The 19,630-nt window shown below is 25.4% G+C and overlaps 1 protein-coding gene across 1 annotated transcript; it reads left to right on the forward strand.

Annotated features, from left to right (window-relative positions):
* Positions 1 to 2,337: 2,337 nt before the first annotated feature.
* On the forward strand, positions 2,338 to 18,777 carry LOC145833283 (fibrinogen C domain-containing protein 1-like). Its single transcript, XM_082940470.1, has 7 exons — positions 2,338 to 2,392; positions 13,988 to 14,050; positions 14,532 to 14,686; positions 15,111 to 15,207; positions 15,701 to 15,797; positions 18,124 to 18,194; positions 18,524 to 18,777. The coding sequence occupies exons 1-7, from the start codon at positions 2,338 to 2,340 to the stop codon at positions 18,775 to 18,777; spliced, it is 792 nt and encodes a 263-aa protein (XP_082796596.1).
* The last annotated feature ends 853 nt before the right edge of the window (positions 18,778 to 19,630 follow it).

Raw genomic sequence — 19,630 nt, forward strand, 5'->3', positions numbered from 1 at the left:
TTGTATTATGATCATAACTTTATGTAAATCTTCTTAAAAACTAGTTGGTATGTTTTGAATTTAACACTTTTACAAATAGTTTGTTTTGATTTTACAAACCAGCCGATATTTGTTGTTTAACAGTAGATACTTTCGATTTCACTATTTAGGAGAGCTGTAAGATAATATTTCTGTCAGAAGGAACTGTGCTGTTCTATACTACTGTATTTAAGGTTGAAAAAGTTGCGACAAAAAATCTTAGTTTGTAAAACTTAAGTTTGATACAATGTTAGAAGACTTGTTTACACATACATGAGTCTAGTATAGGAGAAGGTAAAGCTTTTAGTTGGCAGACCAGATTAAAAAAAAAGTCCTTGCTGCACCGAAGAATTTCAGTTTCATTTAATTCACGAAAACTACTCAATTATCCAATTTATTTCGCCAAAACCGTAGTACTATGGGGTCTCTTTTATTTATTCTAAGTTTCAAATCTCCCGTAAACTCTACATATTACTTTATTTTTGTTCTTTATTTCCGATCAGAGAATATCTAGTATTAGCTTCAAATCGCCGTAAATTGTTTATGCTACTTTTTTTATTTTGCTTTTCATTTAAAGTCGCAGAATATCTAGTTTAAGTTTTGGAATTTCCGAAAATTAATTCATTGACATTTTATATACTTTTTCTTTTACTTAAATTCCAAAATATCTAGTGCAAGTTTCGCTTAGCGGGCCGGCCGGATTTTAACCTTTCACGGGCCAGATTCCATTTGGTGGGCCTTAAGTTTCCCACCCTTATTTTCAGCAGTTTCGTTTTTTTTTACGTTTTCAGTGTGCAGTTAGGTTTTTAATTTACGAAAACTTTGTTAAATTTCACCACAGAAAAACCATTGGTAGCTCAGGGAAACCACTATCAGGGAGGAACTGGTTTAAATTTTTATTGGGCTTTTATTGGCTAATATATTACAAGTTTTAGTCAACTGATGATCTCCTTTGATTTAGTTCAAACGAGTGAAACGTTGTTTTGTTAATAAAATTTTGAGTTGATCATTCTCCTTATCATTAAGTCGAGAAGAAAAGTTTCTCTGTGAGCGTCCAAAATATTGAATTTCCTACTTTATAACAACTCTAACATTACGACTGTAAATAAACTTTTTTAAACTATGGTTTTGTAACAAAAAATATATCTGATCATTATTTCTGAGTTATTCAATCGGTTTTTAGTAGCAACATAAGAAAACGACTGTAACTGTTAGAAATTAAGTTTTAAATCATCTTTAATATTTTTCATATCAAAATACCACCTGTTTGTTTCACTATGTTAGCAATTTTAAACTAGAAAAGTATTGATGCTCACAAATACCATCAGAATATTCAAAATTACTTATAAAGTAATACAATTTATTACAAATCTTAATATTTCACTATGTGCGCGGCTTACTTAATTGTGTTGTTCTTTATTAACTAATGCTCATTACTAGGTAAAATTAAAATAGATACAAGTTTGAATCACAATAACCCAATAATAAAAGAGAAACAATAAATATCAAGATTAGTAGACTCTTTGATTTATATAAGTTTAAAAGCAGTAAGTGCAATTACAAAGTTGAAATACACTTAAAAAGTATTTTTATCATCTAATTAAAATAAAACAGTCCTATGTTTTCCAGCATTGAATAATTTTTCATATTTTTTAGCTGAACTGTTTTTGTCCTGGACAAGACATTAGGCTGTATCCATGTGGTGTGTGACTCGATAACCGAAATGTTTTATTATGGTTTTATGTCAGGCTTAGGAACACAGAGTATATAGCTTAAAAATAGCTATAACAAATTGTAAACTGAAATATAGACAAATGAAGTTAAGCTTATGTAATAAATTTTAAAGAGCGTTTTAAAACGGATATCTGATGCATTACTTTTTTTTTCAAAGTCTTAACGATATTGTATATAAAAACTTGTAAGTAAGTCATATAATGTTTTTATCATTTTAACTATACAGCTTAAGTAGGTATTAAAATCTAAAAAAAAAAAAAATTACACAAAGCAAATAATGAAAGTACTAAAGAAAGAGTATGGTAATTTATAAATTAACTTGTACAAACGTTGTCTTTACCATACATTTCAAAGTAAAGGTTTTAACTTTTTCAGATGAATTACAATTTAATGTTAAGGATGATGAACAAGCAGAAGTTGACATGAAAGATATAACAAACGATGGTTTCTATCTTTCAGGTTCAACAGAGTTTTCTGACTACAGCACAAAAAAAAAAGACAAATGTTGTTGAATAAACAAGGCATTGAAGTATACCCGGTGTTTCTTTAGACTTCAAATACGAAAGTGTGGTAGAATTTTAAGGAATGTCAGAAGTTGCTTTGGGTACAGAGAAGGTAGAAGCAGCTGCCTTAAAAGAGAGTTAGACAAACATCGAAACAAAAGAAATCAGAAATGTTCAAACATTGTTGATCGGCTATTAAAATGATTTACGATATTTAAAAAAAAAATCAGTTTAAAAACACTCATACTTTTCTTTTCGTATTGCTGATTTACAATTCCTATGTAACTGATTTCCAGTTTATTTTCTCTTATATTTCACAAAATTTTATATTTATTAGTACATTGTAGGCAAAGAGTTCTTAAACTTGGTAAAAAAAACTTTTACACAAACCACCCATACCACAAAATGTTCAACAGGAACACACTTATAGCTGCATGCAAAATTTCAAAAAAAAAAATCTTAAACACAATAACAAAATATTAAACAACTTAAACCTTAAACAGCAAGAAAAAACATGAAACTGCAGGATAGAAAAATGTCCTTTAAACAATAACTGCCTAGCAAAAAATATAATCTACCGAGCTACTATAAAAACAAACAATATAACAAAATTTTACGTGGGTTCAACAAGCACAACATTTGAAAACAGATATAGCAACCATAAGGCTAGCTTTAACAACAAACTAAAAAGACACAATACCGAATTATCGAACTATATATGGGAATTAGCAGACGCAAACAAAGACTATAATTTAAAATGGGAAATACTTTGCAGAACTAAAAAAAACACCGAAAAACAACAAAACATGCCTTTTATGTAGCTTAGAAAAGTACGAAATCGAAAAAACTAAAAAAGACGTATCATTAATAAAAGAAAAGAAAGGCAGCAACCCTGTATTTATAATTAAAATATGTATTTTAAAAGAACAAACAACACTAATCAATAACAAAAATAGCAACAAAATAAAACCAAAAACAAGAACAAAAAAAGCAAAAAATAAGTTAACTTGTACATAAGTTGTTTTTAAGATAAACTAACTAAGATATGCAATTTTATTTAAAACGTCATAGTGTTTTTTTTTTGCGACTCTTTAAAAATTTTGCTGTGTGTTTTATATTGTTCTGATGAAACGTGTTAAAAGTTGAAACTTAGTAAACAACAAAAAAATAGTTGTTTTTTGTATTACAAATGTTAGTACTTTTATGTATACATATAATTGTTCGTACTAATTGTTCATACTAAATTCATAAAAAAAAAAAAATCAGAGCATATTCTACTTTATACCTGTGTTCAGATTTACTATATGGTATTTAGTTGATACAAATAATTTGTCTGGATACTGTAGCTTTTCAAAAACTGCGTTTATGTAAGTATATACTATAGTTGTTTTATTTTTACTTAGTTTAAACCATTGCTTTTCAAAAGTTGCGCTTTTGCATCTTTTTTCGCATAGAAACTGTTTTAATCTGCATTAAAATTTCAATAAGTACCATTTTTTTTCAAAAACTTTTCAGACCTATTGAATATTTAGGTTACCATTTACTTAAACGTCGAAAAGTAATCAACACATTATAAAACTAGCATAAAAACTTTAAACATGAAAATAATATTTGGCAATTAGAGAGTATGTCAAAAGGTAAAAAATGTAAATATATTAGTATAGAATTTTTAAAACAAACAATGCAACTAACAATTGCAGTTTACAGTTTGTTAATTGTAAAGCTGAGTTTGTTTGAAAAATTTGATCACAGATGTTGACTATTTTACATATTCTTCTCGTAAAACTGTTAAAACTTTTTTTTTAAGCTCAAAAACCTAAATTTTAAGTTGAAGCTTAAAATCACTACTTTTTCATTTTAACAAATTTTATCTAACACTTAAAGTTATTTTTGAATTTAACTCATTTATCTTTCTAAAATAAAACTAAAACAAAAATATTTTCGGAAGACTTGTTAAAACTTTGGTTTATTATGACATAAGAATAGAAGGGTATACTATCAAAATCCACCCGATTTTTTTAATATTGTTTTATTTATTAATTTATTTTGTATATTTGTTGCAATTTTTTTTTTCACTATCACTGTTACCCCTATCCCTTACCCTCAATCGGTAGACGGCTCTCGATTTTGACTTGGCGGATTTCGATCGCTGGTGAATTTTGAACGTGTCCCGAATAGAAGACTATAAAAAAGCAAGCTGTTTAAATGAAACTTAAAAACAAAAAGAAGTTAAATAAGTTTGTTAATAAAGCTACCTTTCCCTTTGCTGCTACTTGTGTGTTTAACTTCAGTTTTTATTGTTTTGTTAGCATTGATTCTAAGCTTTAAAAACAAATTCTAGCATACCTATTGAAAACTTTGAAGTTATTCTCAATGTTTAAGTTTTGACATTGTATACATTTATGCAAATCATCGTAAATTGCACAACGTTTGTGTTTTTCTTTGTGATAAATAGCTTATCGAAACTTATTATATTTTAGTTTTAATAGTATACTAAAATAGACTTTTTAAAGTAAATATAACATTTTTAAAGGTTTTTTCTTTTAATTAATTCTTAAATAGATCTATGCAAATTGTATATTTTATTCGCGACCGGTTTCGGTCGCAAAAGATTGCGACCTTTTCAAGCAAAAAATAGAATATGAAACTGCATATAACAATGGTAGTTATTTATACTGTTATTTAAAAACTTAATCAATCGTTAAGAATATAAACAAAAACAAAAATGTTGTATATTCGAAAATTCAAGCATATCAGAGTATATTTAGGTAAAATTGGTACTAGTTTAAAAAAAACGAATTGAATTAATATTAATATAATGAGTCAAAGAAAAAAACTGAGTTCAGAGCTTTTAAAATAATTATAATATTAATAAAATATTTATACCTTGAAATTTATCTAAATGAAATTAAGAATTGTCTAAAATTGTGATTTTAAGCCAAGAGTCAACAAAACATTAATAAAACTCAAAGTCGCTGAAGGTTTCAAAATCTTATTTGTGTTAAGTTAACATAATAGTCAAAATTTAAACGGATTTGAGGACTATCTAAAATAAAATTCTAAAAATTTATCTAAGTTGAATTAAGAACTATCTAAAAAAACTTTTTTTTAAATTTAAGCCAAATGTCAACCAAAACTCAATGAAAAAATCAAGAAAATAACCTATTTTGTACTTTAATTATGATTTGGTTTAAGTTTTGTCTGCATGAGTTCATTAATTCCGTTCTTTTGTTGATGCAATTTGTACCAGATTCTACAAATAATAAACAAGCATTTTGGAGAAAAAAGTAAGTTAAAAAATATTTAAACAAAAACAATATAAAATTAAGCTAAAGCTGCATGTCAAACATTGAAACAATAATAAAAAACCACAACAAAAAAGTAATAAACCACAATGAAGTAAACAAAGATGAATCATGCAACTGCAGAAAGAAAGAAACTTGCCCCCTTGGAGGAGGAGAATGTAGGGCAGAAAATGTAATTTACCAGGCAAGTGCTAATCAACTAAAAAAACGTATATCTACACACAACACAACAATAAAAAGCAATCCAAATGACAAAAACTACCTCCAGTATAAACAAGCAACTGAACTCTCAAAATTAGCCCACAAATTAAAAAATGAAAATAAGAAATACAAAATAAGTTGGAAAATATTACAAAGGGAGAAAAAAATCTAAACCAGGAATTGTGACATGCAGATTGTGCTTAAAAGAAGCTTTATTAATACTCGAATCTGGTACAAATTGCATCAACAAAAGAAAGGAATTAATGTTCTCATGCAGACACAGAAACAAATTTTTATTAATAAACTGGAAAGCAGACAAAACTTAAACCAAATCATAATTAAAGTACTCGATAGGTTATTTTCTTGATTTTTTCATCGAGTTTTGGTTGACATTTGGCTTAAATTTAAAAAAAAAGTTTTTAGATAGTTCTTAATTCAACTTAGATAAATTTTTAGAATTTTTATTTCAGATAGTCCTCAAATCCGTTTAAATTTTGACTATTATGTTAACTTAACACAAATAAGATTTTGAAACCTTCAGCGACTTTAAGTTATATTAATGTTTTGTTGACTCTGGCTTAAAATCACAATTTTAGACAATTCTTAATTTCATTTAGATAAATTTCAAGGTATAAATATTTCATTAATATTATAATTTTTTTTAAAAGCTCTGAACTCAGTTTTTTTCTTTGACTCAATATATTAATATTAATTCAATTCGTTTTTTTTTAAACCAGTACCAACTTTACCTAAATATACTCTGATATGCTTGAATTTTCGAATATACAACATTTTTGTTTTTGTTTATATTCTTAACGCATGAATAAGTTTTTAAATAACAGTATTAATAACTACCATTGTTATTTGCAGTTTCATATTTCATTTTTTGCTTGAAAAGGTCGCAATCTCTTGCCACCGAAACCACGAATAAGATATACAATTTGCATAAATCTATTTGAATAAGCTCTTTACATCCCAGTAAATTGAGCATTCTTTTTTAGTTAAGGCAAATAACTATAAAAATTAATTCTTAGAAATATAAAAATCTTAAAGTACTTTGTTCTACTACAACTCTAAAAACTTAATAGTAAGTGTAGTAAACTTAGTTTTTACATGTTGCTTAAATGTCTTTTTAAAACAAAATCGTAAATATTATATTATTTGTTCCAAGTTTTTACTATTTAAGTAGATTTAAACTTAGTTTATAGTAAATGCTTTTTATCAATAACTGAACCAATATATGCTTTAGTTAATGAACTATTACACAATTTTTTTGATCATTTTTTAAAGATTTTCTTATCAAAACAAAAAGTGTTTAATGTTACTTGTATTATATAAGTAGTAAACCATAACATATACTTTACAAACTCATTAAAAAAAATAGTTATAGTTTTTTATTAAGTTTTATAAAACTTTAATCTTATTTAAATAGAGTATAAATAAATTACAACTCAAGCTTAAGAAGAAGAGAACAAAATTTATTGGCGATTCAGTAAACTAACAACTAACTTTTTTGAAGTTTCTATTTCATCAGTTATGATAATTATATAATTCAACTCAAATCTTCTAGTTAAGAAATATATTATTTTTCTATAAATAAACTTTTTTTGAAATAGTTTGTTTTTTTATTAATTTTTTTTAACAATAAAATAACATAAAACTTATTGAAATTATGGAAAATATCTGTACATGATAGTTAGTTAACTACTAAAATATGTTATATTACAAATATTAAAACTTAAAAGTATTAGTAAGACACATATATAATCAGGAAATTTAAAACATAATTTTTGGTATAAATTTGATAATACGTAAAATTTAAAAAGGAATGTAAATATGGCATAACTGATTTGAAATGTTTCTTTAATTGTTTATTAAACGAGAAAAAAAAGCGCTCAAAGTAATTGGTTCTTTGACCTGGCGGTTATCGATACCTTTTAACGTGTTGTCCAGGACAGTTGTCTTTAATAACCGTTAGAAAATATCTTATTAGTATAATTATTCTAATGACCGTTTTTGTAATAAGCTCATATTGAAACGAGTTAAAACGATCAATATATATATAGCTTCTGCAGCTTTGATTATAGACGTAATTTAGCAGTTTTATGTCAAATATCAACAAGCAAATTCTTTCGGTTTCTTGTAGACGAGCTTTTTGCGCTAAAGAAAACAAGTTTTCTTAAACAACTTTTCAGCATATTTGTTTCTTTCTTCAGTATTCTGATTGATCAATGCATTAGCCGCAATTGGTATATGCTATGAGTTGACGGAAATCTAGCTGGAAAATGTACTTGATTTTATTGAGTCTTAAAATTTTGTAAAAAACATATATTGCAGTACTACAATTTTAAAATTAATTCAAATTTTTTTTTCGAATATTTTTTTTAGTTTAAGTTAGATGTATTTTGAAAATCAAAGAATGGTATACTGTTATAATTGAATCATTTTAAATAAGCTTAACTTTACAAAAATAAGTTATTTTTTAAACATAGTTTAAATATAGTAATTTTGAAATACTGTTAATAGTTATTAATACTATGTAGTTTTAGATATATGAAAGCTTAAACAGCTTAAAGATAATTTGAAAATATTAAGAACTGGTAGTACAATCAATATTTACATTAAAACAACAATATTTCTCCAGGTAATTTTCTTTCTATACATCTTTGAGTAAGTGTTTATAAAATAAAATTCCTTGCATTAAACATAAAGTAATAATAAAATTAAATAATTACGTAATAGTAAAAAATGGAAATTATCCTTCGTTTCAATATAATAATACTTTAAACGCACTAAAGTATTATCTTAAGCACTATATGTTTTACTAAATGTTTTATAAGCGTTTGTAATTAGTTACTGTTGACTTTTTATGTTTAGTTTAATGGAAAACAACGTTTTTTTGTTAGACCAAAAAAATTATTATCGGTTTATAAAACGACAAAAAAAGCGCTTAAATTAAATTTAAAGGTTTTAAGACCTGGTGTAAGAAAAAAACCTTTCGGTTATTACGTCGTACACCACGGATTAAGATGTTATAAAATGTATAGTTTATGAACCTCTTTATTAGCATTAACAAAATTATAATCATATACTTTTATATAAACTTAATACAAAAATATTCATTTATGTGTTTCAATGGGTTATATTAAAGTATATTTCATTGTATTTTTTAGTATATACATTTTCTCTTTTAAATTATAAAACTTTATATCACAGTATCAAGTGTTAATAGTTTTAGATAAGTAAAAATTAAACAAAATATTTCAAGTCAAACTAATGTATAAAAATACTTTTATAGTTGTTAAAATGTAAAAATGACACAAGCAACAAGCAGTAAAAGAGTATAATAAAAATTTAAGATCAAAACCTTAGTAGCGTTTTAGTATAGTTGAACAATAGCACTATTAATTTAAGAGAATTAAAGTTAAATTATTAATATAACACACTATAAAAATGAAAAACTTTTACACGTGGTGTTGTTAAGTTTAAAATGTACTTAAACAGCAACTATTTTCTAATTAAAAAACAAGTAAATTTGAATGAGAGAATTAAATAAAACATTTATCATTAAAGTTACAGTACTTATCGGCTACTTAAAATGAAGTATTTGAAAAATCAAAAAGTGTAAAAATCTAACATCATGACGAAATTAATTCACTAAAAAGTGTAGATATCTACTCAAAATTAACCTGCTTTATACTGTTAGTACAATACATGTTTTAAAATTAAGTTGCTGTTGTATACCTAAAAAAAGCATAAATTTTTGTCTTAAGCTTATAATTATAGATAAGTTATCATTTTCTAACTGCTTATTAAATATCAGATTGTGGATAATCTACAAAAACTGCAAATGTGTAAAATATTGTTTTTGATTCATACAGCTTATACTCAGCATAGTTTTAGTAGTACTTAAAATATCTACTTATTCGTATCTCTCCTAAAACAATTAAAAAAGATAAAGTTTTAAGATGAAATTAACAGTTTTTACCTTTGTAGAAAACTAAAAATTATTAAAATTAATATTTAAAAAAGTCATAAGTTATTAAACAATTGTTGACTTGGTAAATTCACTAAATTGATGGTGGCAGTTTAATACAAAAAGTACAAAACATAAATAAAAATAATTAGTAACTAAAAGTAAGCAGACTAATAATAAAATTGAGTTATTTGTTTTATTTATTTTGTTCATTCTTTTTGATAATGAGTATAACTTAATTTTGAAAGTACGCAGCGTTCTTTATAGTAATTAACACTTTAATAAACAACAAAAGAGACGATTGCTTATAAAATTGAACAAAACAAAAATTACTTAATTTTAAACTGGTGATATAAAAAGCCTAATATATTTCTAGAAAACTTTTATTGATGATCTATCAGTTTTAACCTTTTTTGAGGTTTTTGATGGTGCTTTATTATTCTGGAAGGTGAAAGATTGATTTTAAAAATATACATTCTTCTAAATCTCTGTTCTAAAATAAACGATGTAGATACTAGGTATTGAAGTTGATTCTAACTATTTTTTGAGCGAATATCATTTGTGACGAGATTGCAGTCAACGATAAGAGTTAAAAAGGATTTTGTTCACTGTAAGCTATTCTCATTGACTCATTAATGAACAATTTGTGCACTATCTGTCATTTTTACTGCTATTAGAAACTCTGGTTGTTAAGCGCTTTAGATAGAAAAAATAATAATTTGCTCTATTTGCTAGTCTGAAAGTTTTCAAGAAGATTCTTAATTAAAATTACTCAAGACTCATTTACTATGTTTACTATTTTATTATACCTGATAAGGTCGTAAGTTGTTTTTTGCTACCAAAACCTGGTGGTAAAGATAATATTTGATTTTCACTAATATTATTATTTAAGTAAGCTTTTTGCTTTACGGTAAATTGAGCAAAACTTTTAGTTAATACAAAGTTTAAGACAAATATTATAAACTAGCTAAGATTTATATATTCATTTGATTATATGAAGTCAATTTATACGACCCTTTTATAAATGAGATATATTACCTTATATACTCATCAGTAAAGCTAAAGCTTATTAACAATGTTAAACAGAAACTTAAAATTTGGAAATTTTATAGTTATTATGACATAGTAATAATAAATGTTTTGTACAGCAAGTTAAGTTTGAAAAAATATGCTGATCTATTTAGTTTAGGAATTTATGCATTTTGAAAAGTATTAGAAAAATGTTTCAAACTGTTAGTGTTTGCGGCTTAATTTTACTTTGATTTGTTATTTAGTTAGTTGTGATTTTACTAAAAAAGTATTTTTGGTAATGGATGCATATATTTTGTCTTTCGATTTTTTTGTTAGTGTTATGTTCTTGTCTGATTTATCAATTTCTTTTTTTTCTAAGTTGCAAAGTTTGCAACCGAATTTAGTATTGAATTTTCATATTGTACTCTTAAGTATTTCCCATTTATTTTATAGTCTGTATTGTTATCTTTTAAATTCCAAATGTAGTTTGCCAGTTCTTTTGTATGTCTTTTGTAATTGTTGTTGAATGAAGATTTACGATTCCTATATCTTTAATTGAAACTATTTCCTAAAGATCCTAAGTATTGTTTGGTTGCTTTATTGCATATTATTGTAGCTCTATTTATTATGTTAGAAACTAGACATTGGTTGTTTAAAGGGCAAGGTTCTTTGCGACAATTGCAAAGTTTATCTTTTGTGTTGCTTTTTACATTTATATTGTTTTTGTTTAAAATTTTATTGTTGGATGGTATAATTTTGTTTCTAAAATTACTTGTTCAGCTGTAAGATATTTTAATTGTTTTACGGTTGAATATTTTCTTATATGGATGGTTTTCATCAAAGGATGTGGTAATCAAACTTAAAAGTTGTTTGCCTATTTTAAAACTTACATTAAGATTAAATGGTGGGTTAAAAATATTGTATCTCTTTTTCCTTGTCTTTTATTTCTTTTTGATAGAGTGGTCTTATCGTAATTTAAGGCATCTCTGTAATTGGCTGAAATTAATGCTTTTTGGTATTCACTTTTTACATTGTTAAAAGATTCTTCATTGTTAGATAATTTTATTAGACTTCTGTTTATTGTTTGGGGAAATTATTTTAGTACTTGTCGGGGATGATTGAAGTTGTTGTATATGTACAAAATTGGTGAGTTTGGTTTGTTGTAGGGTTAGTAACTTGAGTTTAATATGTTGAAGGATACATCTAAAATATTTGTTTAGAATAATCCGGACACTATTGTTATTTTAAAGCTATTTTGTTAAAATAACTTAATTAAATATCTAGTATTGTTTTCAGCTGATCTCGGTGACTTGCTTCTTATTATCCTTAATCCGTCATCTCTATATAATTCGAATTCATTATCTGTAAAAATCTTACTTTTTTAGGTTTTATTCAGTAAAAATATCCCTATTAAATTGCAGACTTCTGCCCCGTTAAATGATCCCATACTTACATTAAATAACTGGTATGAACTTATCTTTTTCCAGCTTTGATTTTTATGTGTTAAAATTACATACAAAAATATATATTAAATAAAATAGCTAAGGTTAATTTGCCTTAATTTAAGTTAAAGTATGGCAGCAATAAAGTTAGAATTATCATAATACGGAGTTTTAAAAATGATTTATATAATTTTTGACAAGTTTTTTATTAATAGTAACTAAAATCTTCTTTTGAACAAAACAACTTCACATAATAATTTCTTCTTTAATAAAAACTGTAACTTTTCGTTTTTCAAATAAAAGAGAAATTAAATCAATGATTATTATGTGAAAAAACTTTGTTAAGTAACAAATAATTAGAATAGTATCATTAAAAAGTTATTTCTTAGATGTTTAGATTATTCTTAACAATATTTGTACACAACTTTTCAACACGCGACAAATTCTAAAGAAGTTAACTGATTAGGAAATTACTGTTAAACCATTAAACATGTTCAGTCATGTAAAAATTATTTCTTAAACTTTATATAAAACATATTTATTAAAATAAAATAGTATTTTTAATGTACAAGTATGAAACCCTGATATAAGAACAGAAAATAACTTTTGAATACTTAAATTATATTTTAATAGCAGAGACAACTTGTTAAAGCTCGGAAACATTTTTGTTTACTTAACAACAAATAAGTAAAGTTTACATGCGACAAAAGTCAAATTTTAAATAAAAATCTAATGTTTTGAATTTTTTTAATTTAATAAAATTTTTGTATTTAAGAATAACGTCCAAAATATAATTTACTGAAACAACTTTTTTTGAGTTCTATAAACTTTTTGTTTAAATGGCATACTAAAGTAAAACTTTTAAAACAAATAAAAAAAGTTCAAATTTTTTTTTATGAGTTCTAAGACTTGTTAAAACCTTTAAAGCACTTTTATCTATAAATATTTTAAAGAAATTATAGTAAATTTATATACAATAAAAGTAGATTTTAACCATTGACTTTTTCAAACCCTTACAAATTTGAGGTTGTGAAAGATGATTAATTATTTATCTAATTTTATCTTTGTTTATTTTGCGGTAACTATACATGAAAACCTATATTAGTTCATTCATATTGCATATCTTATCTTGTGATTCTTTTGCTGCAATGTCTTAATTGTTGACTTGCATTTACGTGACCTTAAAAGGTTGTTTTTCTAACAAAATAAAACTTTGTGTTAATTAAACAATATTTATTTTTGAAGCATATGTTAGTGTCAGAGCTTTCAGGTATAAAAAGAAGCTGGAAGTATAAATTCTTCTAAATACAACAGTTTTAAGTAGAGGAAACAAAAATGAAAACAGTTTTATTAAGTTTTTCCGTAATTGCGATACTTTGTAAGTTTTTTAAAAATGGTCATCTTAACTGTAAACAATTAAATAGTAGTACAAACACACATCTGGTTTATAATCTATACTTTTTGAATTAGTTTTTTTTTTAACTTTAGTGTTATTTAATAATTTTTTCAATAGATTTGTTATGATACTAAAATTTAAACAGAATTTCGTTACTTTTTACATTAAAAATTAATAAACTTTTGTAAAACATTGATTTAAATTTACAAAAAGTAAGATAAACTATAATAAAAAACAAAAGTGTATTATAAAATCAAAAAGATGATTATAAAATTTTTCATAGTTTTAAGTTGTATACTATATTTATAGACTTAGAAAAACTTATTCAAAAAACTACTAATAACACTATAACATTCTAAACAAAATATGTAAAAGTTTTAATATTTTTAAATTAAATTTAGGTTGTACTATTTCTGGAAGTTTAAGCACCAATGAAACGTATGGAATGACTGAGGATTGTGTTGGTTAGTTGATAAATTAAGTTGACATAATTTAAATCAAGTAAAAATGTTTGTATCACTTATAAAAAACAGTTAATATTTTCATCAAGTAGTATTTTTTAAGTTAATGATCAAATGGGAAACGTAACAATCAGATTACTTCAATGTCATAAAATGTAGCACACTTTGTAACAGGTAATGACTGCCAAGTTTTGAGATATTATGCTTTTATATCTAAATTTTTTTTATAGGTTCTTATTCAGCTTCTTCCCACTAATTTTATATAAATTTAGTTGTTAAGTTATTGAACGTTTATTTATGTATAAGCTTTTATAAAAATAAAGTAATTCTCTTTTATAAAAGCTAAACTTTATCAAATAAGCTTGCCTGTAAAGATCAAATTAAAGATAAGCTTAAAAAGAAATCACAAAAAAGTTAGGCCTTTTTAAAAGCAGTTTTTTGCAGTTCAATTAAGTACTAAACTTAAAAAATAAAAAAACCACAGAAAGATTGATCCGACCCAGAGACTGTTTGGACATCAAGTTTTTGTGCCCGACGGCCCGTTCAGGAGTTTACAAGATATTTCCGGCCCACAGCCCGCCTGACTTCGAAGGTATGGACGTTCCTTGCGACATGTTCACACAAGGGGGCGGGTGGATCGTAAGTTGCTGATTGCACAGTTCATAAATAATGTTGTTTACAAGTTAGCCTGATTAAGAACACCATGAAAATTAAGAGTCTAGCTTCAAAAATTAAGAACAAGAGGTTTTTTTATTTTACTCTAGAAAACCTTTCACTCGTTTTACTTTTGTCTGTAAAAGAACCATAACATAATGATTGAAATAAAATGCACTCACTAAAGTATCTTACCCTTGTATTTTATAGTGTTGTTTTTTTAAATTAAGAGTTTAAATGAAAATTTTGAAGACAATAAGATGCCATACATACGTACATAAATTTAGTTTAACAACTAGTTGATAACTTTCTTGTTTCTTTTTGACTTGTTTTCAATTTTTTTTTAATTCATGTTAACAAAAATTTTTTACTCATGTAACACTATTGTTTATATTTCTATGCATTTTAGGTTTTTCAAAGACGATTAGATGGAGGTGTAAAGTTTTCAAGAGACTTTTCTGAGTACCAAAAAGGCTTTGGGGAACTTAGTGGGGAATTTTGGCTCGGTTAGATTTTATACTTAATTAAACTTTTTTAGAGTTATCTATTTACAGACGTCAATCTAAAAACAAGACCATAAAAATAACTTTTAATTTTTTATTTGTTTTTTTTTTGACTAATTTTATTGGTTGTTTCTGGATGTAAATGTAACAAAAAGCTTACTATCAAATGCTAGTTTTGTAAAAGTATACAAAAATAGTTAGCAGTTAAATGTACTAATTTAACTATCTTTTCTTACACAGTTAAAAATTTTACAAACTTTATATAAAGGTGTTATAGATTAATAATAGTATATTAAGCTGTAAAATATAAAAAACAAATAAAACTAAAGCTTTTTTTAACAGAATTATTTTTTTATTTTCGATACATTTAAGAATAAGTTAATGAATCACATATTAAAACAAACAAAACTTAGATCTGTTTATTCAGTTAAAACGAAACTAAATACTTTTTCGTGTTATTGCCGTAGTACTTGGTATTAACAGTATTTTAACAAAGGTTTGGAAAACCTGAACCTACTCACAAGGGGAGGTGGAAATACACTTCGTATTGAAATGTCGGATTTTGAAGAATTTTCAGCGTATGCTACTTATCAGTAAGTACTATGTTTTTCTATATCAGCGGTTCTTAACATTTTTTCATTTTTACCCCTTTTTCGAAGAGTAGGTGTCAGAAAAGCACAGCGTCACTTTAGCACGGAGTGACACTTTAGCACAATCGATATTTTTAGGTAATTAAATTAATTACTAATTAAGAATATATTTAATAAAATTTTAAAAATTTAACTTTATATAGTCAGCATCCTGTTGATTACGCATTTTAGCCACTTTAAAGTGTGAATTTAAAGGAAAGTATATCTACCAAAGTTATTTTAGTTTAAAATTATAGCTAAGTAAGGAGTGAATTGGTAAAAAAACTTGGCAGCCTTTTAAAGTAAACTACGAATTATACCTAGAAAAAACACTCGTAAGTAGCAATAAGTTAGAAAATATATTTAGTAGACTGTATTTTTTAAGAAGAACTATACTTTATAATAAAAATAAGTACTAGAAAACAAGAAACTTTATTCTATTTTATTTCACATAATAAAATAATAATATTTTATTTACAATTCACTTAAACATTTTGCTTAGCTTAAAAGGTTGGAATAAATACTATATTTATGTAAAACACTAGTTTAAACTTTATTAGTTAACGAACATCAACGAAAATTAGATGGACTTCCCAAGCGATTGTAATTTATTCTTCAACACTTGAGGCGGTAGAACTCATTCAAACTATAAAAAAAACATACAAAAGATGTATTTTTATAACATGATGCCTGAACTTCAAACAGTTTTTAAACTTTGTGTATGCTCAAAATGTTATATATATTTAACAACATTTTCCAAACTTAAAATTTAAAAACCAGAAACTTACCTAAATAAGTGACATTTAAATTCCCATTTAAATCTAAGCTTAATCAAAAGTTTTTTTTAGTATTTATAACTCTTTATAATTTATCTATAATTTTGGCATCTTACGGTCAGAAAAATAGTTATGACCTGGGATGTAACTTCATCAAGAAAATGATTTGTACAAAAGTGATAAAATAAAAACATTTAACAAAACAGTTTAAATGGTTTTTTACTCTTTTTTTCAGTTCACAATCAGACTTGTCTAAAGTTTCTTTATTACAGTTTTTTTTTATATTTTTTAAATAACTTTTTATTTAGTAAGTACACTGATCAAATTAACTGTGTTTAGAAAACTTCTTTAGCCATAAAATTTTCTAAAAGTCGGTAATTTCATGTTATTAGATTCTTTAGACTGTACGTCTAAATGATGTTCAATTTTTTTATTAAATACTTAAAAACTTAAAAATGCAAACATGAGTTCTAAAACTTTTAACAACTATCGTCTTAGAATAATGAAATAAAAGTTTTACGAGTAAAACTTTAAGTTTTGCTGTTTCTTATATTTTGGTAGAATAAAAAAGCTAAATAGTTTAAACAAATTGTGAAATAAATTTATTTATATTTGCAATAGTCTTTATACAAACCTCAAAACACATGAATACGTATTAAAAAGCTGCGACACACGTAGATGTAGAAAGAAAAGGAACTTAACTTCTGTTTGTATTGCGATATACAAATCTATATGTATTCTAAAAATGAATTAAGTAAACTTTTATTAATCTATTAAGTTATTGAAGCTTTAAAAAAACAAAGGCAATTTATCAGTATTTATTGATTTTTATTTTTTAACAAGTAAAATTAATCTAAGCTTATTAAAAATGTTATAAAAAACCTGGAGCTCGTTTATGTTGCAAGGTTTATTCAGATAGTTTTATGTTGAAAATATGAAGTTAAAAGATTTAAAATAACTTCGTTAAATTTTTTTGGTAAAATGAGTTAATAGAAATTGTAAAATTACTTTTATATTGTTATTAAAAAGTTAAGGTTTGCTTTAAAATAATTTGTAGTGTTTTATATTAAACACGAAGTTTTAGTTTAAGCTTTAGCTTGTAACATGTTTAAAGCTTGTCAAATTTAGTCTACATGTTGCATAGTTTGCTTTTAGATTTTTAAAAATAACAGTAAAAATGTTATACAAGCATAAAAAAAGAGTGTCAGTCCATACTATAGTGACGCCGTGCTAAAGTGACGCCCGTGCAAAAATATATTTAATTTAAAAAAAAAAAATTGTACTTAAAGCTTATTAAATATAAAAATCCATAAAATTTAAAGAGTTTATTTAACTTAAAAACAATTAAAGTTAAATACTAACTCGCAAATTAAAAGACAATTAATAAATATTAGTTACCTAACTTGTAATATAAAATATTTACGTTCCAGAGGTAAATTTACCCCATGTTAAGAATCGCTGCTCTATATTAATACAAAAAAAAATAACTGATTTAACTTATACTTTTATTTCAGAGATTTTTACATTGAAGACGGAGACGACTTTACTCTAAAATTTGACAATACATCATTTTTCGGAGACGCAGGTTAAATGTTTTTAATAAACTTATTCTAACTAACGTTAATTTTCTTAACACATTTACACTAGTACTATAACTGCTGTGAAATAAATTTAACATTTTTCGGTTTTTATATTTTTAAACAGCAGTTCACTATCTTTTTGTGTTTTATCTACCGTACTAGATGTCTTTAAAATTAACTGTCCATGTCTGACATTATCATGACTTGTGCAGATGAAACAGATTTTGCTACTTAACAAACAAGTAAACAGTTTAAATTTAAAACCGTTTTTTAACTCGACAAAGCACAACTTTTAATAATTTTCTTATCAACTACTTATTAGTCTAACACTCAGGGGACAGCTTGTCATGGCACGAAGGGCAAAAATTTTCCGCGCCGGGAAAAGACCAAGACAGCAACCCGGAAAGTGATTGTGCTGCCAACAACGAAAATGGCTGGTGGTTCAACTACTGCTTCGAATCCAACTTGAACGGGAACTACACAAACCCGCAAATGAAAGTTCCCGGGTGGGGCATAATTTGGGAGAAGTTCAGAGGCGTCGACTACTCTTTGAAAGAAACTGAAATGAAGTTTCGTACAAACTATTGAACATTCGTTCTCAAATAAAGCTTTTATTTTAAAAGTATTTAGAATTAATGCCTTTATTTACAAACGAGTGAATTTTTTTTTGTTCATATTCTAAAATTTAGTGTTTAATTATGCTATATGCCTAGTATATTTTAGTAAAAATTAAATTAGTTAAACGATTAATTACTAAGTTTTTAAATTCAAACCAAACAATGAGCAACTAGGTTTGGTCTGATTAAAAATGAAGCCATTTTGATTTACTTGTATGAGCCAGAGTTCTATCAGAAAGAATACTATGCTGTTGCGCTATTTTATTAAAAACTAAAAAGCTCATTTTGTTCTGTTTGGGCTAGAATGACTTTGATTTCTATAAATATACTAAAAATACCAACCGGTTATTTAAAAAGAAAGTTTGCTCATCAAGAACGTTTTTTTACGTTAGCATTATACATACTTTATCCTATGTATAAAAAATACATACATAAATATGACTAGTCCGACTTATAGATTTATATTAGAACAAACAAAGGCTGGTTTACCTGAACCTATGTTACCCCTGTATCAGAAAAGAAGCTTAAGTTGTTGGCAGAAAACGATTTTGTTTTGAAAACTTTATATTTGTTTTGAAATCCTTGTTTTCGATGGATTTTAAAATATTGAATGTGGAATTTATAAAATGATTTCTAAAATTAAAACATTTGATAATAAGCACAAAGTATCACAAATATGAAATGAACAGTTTGAAAACAGCTGTTACCATTTTTAAATAAAAAAAATCATAATGTTGTTATAACTTAAAATTAACAAGGTACTATTTGTCAAATGAAATCATTCCGTAGTTTGCATTTTTTTAAGTGAAAACGCTTTTACAAGA

Source organism: Thalia democratica, chromosome 4, assembly GCF_965202585.1.
Source record: "Thalia democratica chromosome 4, ktThaDemo2.hap1.1, whole genome shotgun sequence".
In the NCBI taxonomy this organism is placed as follows: domain Eukaryota; kingdom Metazoa; phylum Chordata; class Thaliacea; order Salpida; family Salpidae; genus Thalia; species Thalia democratica.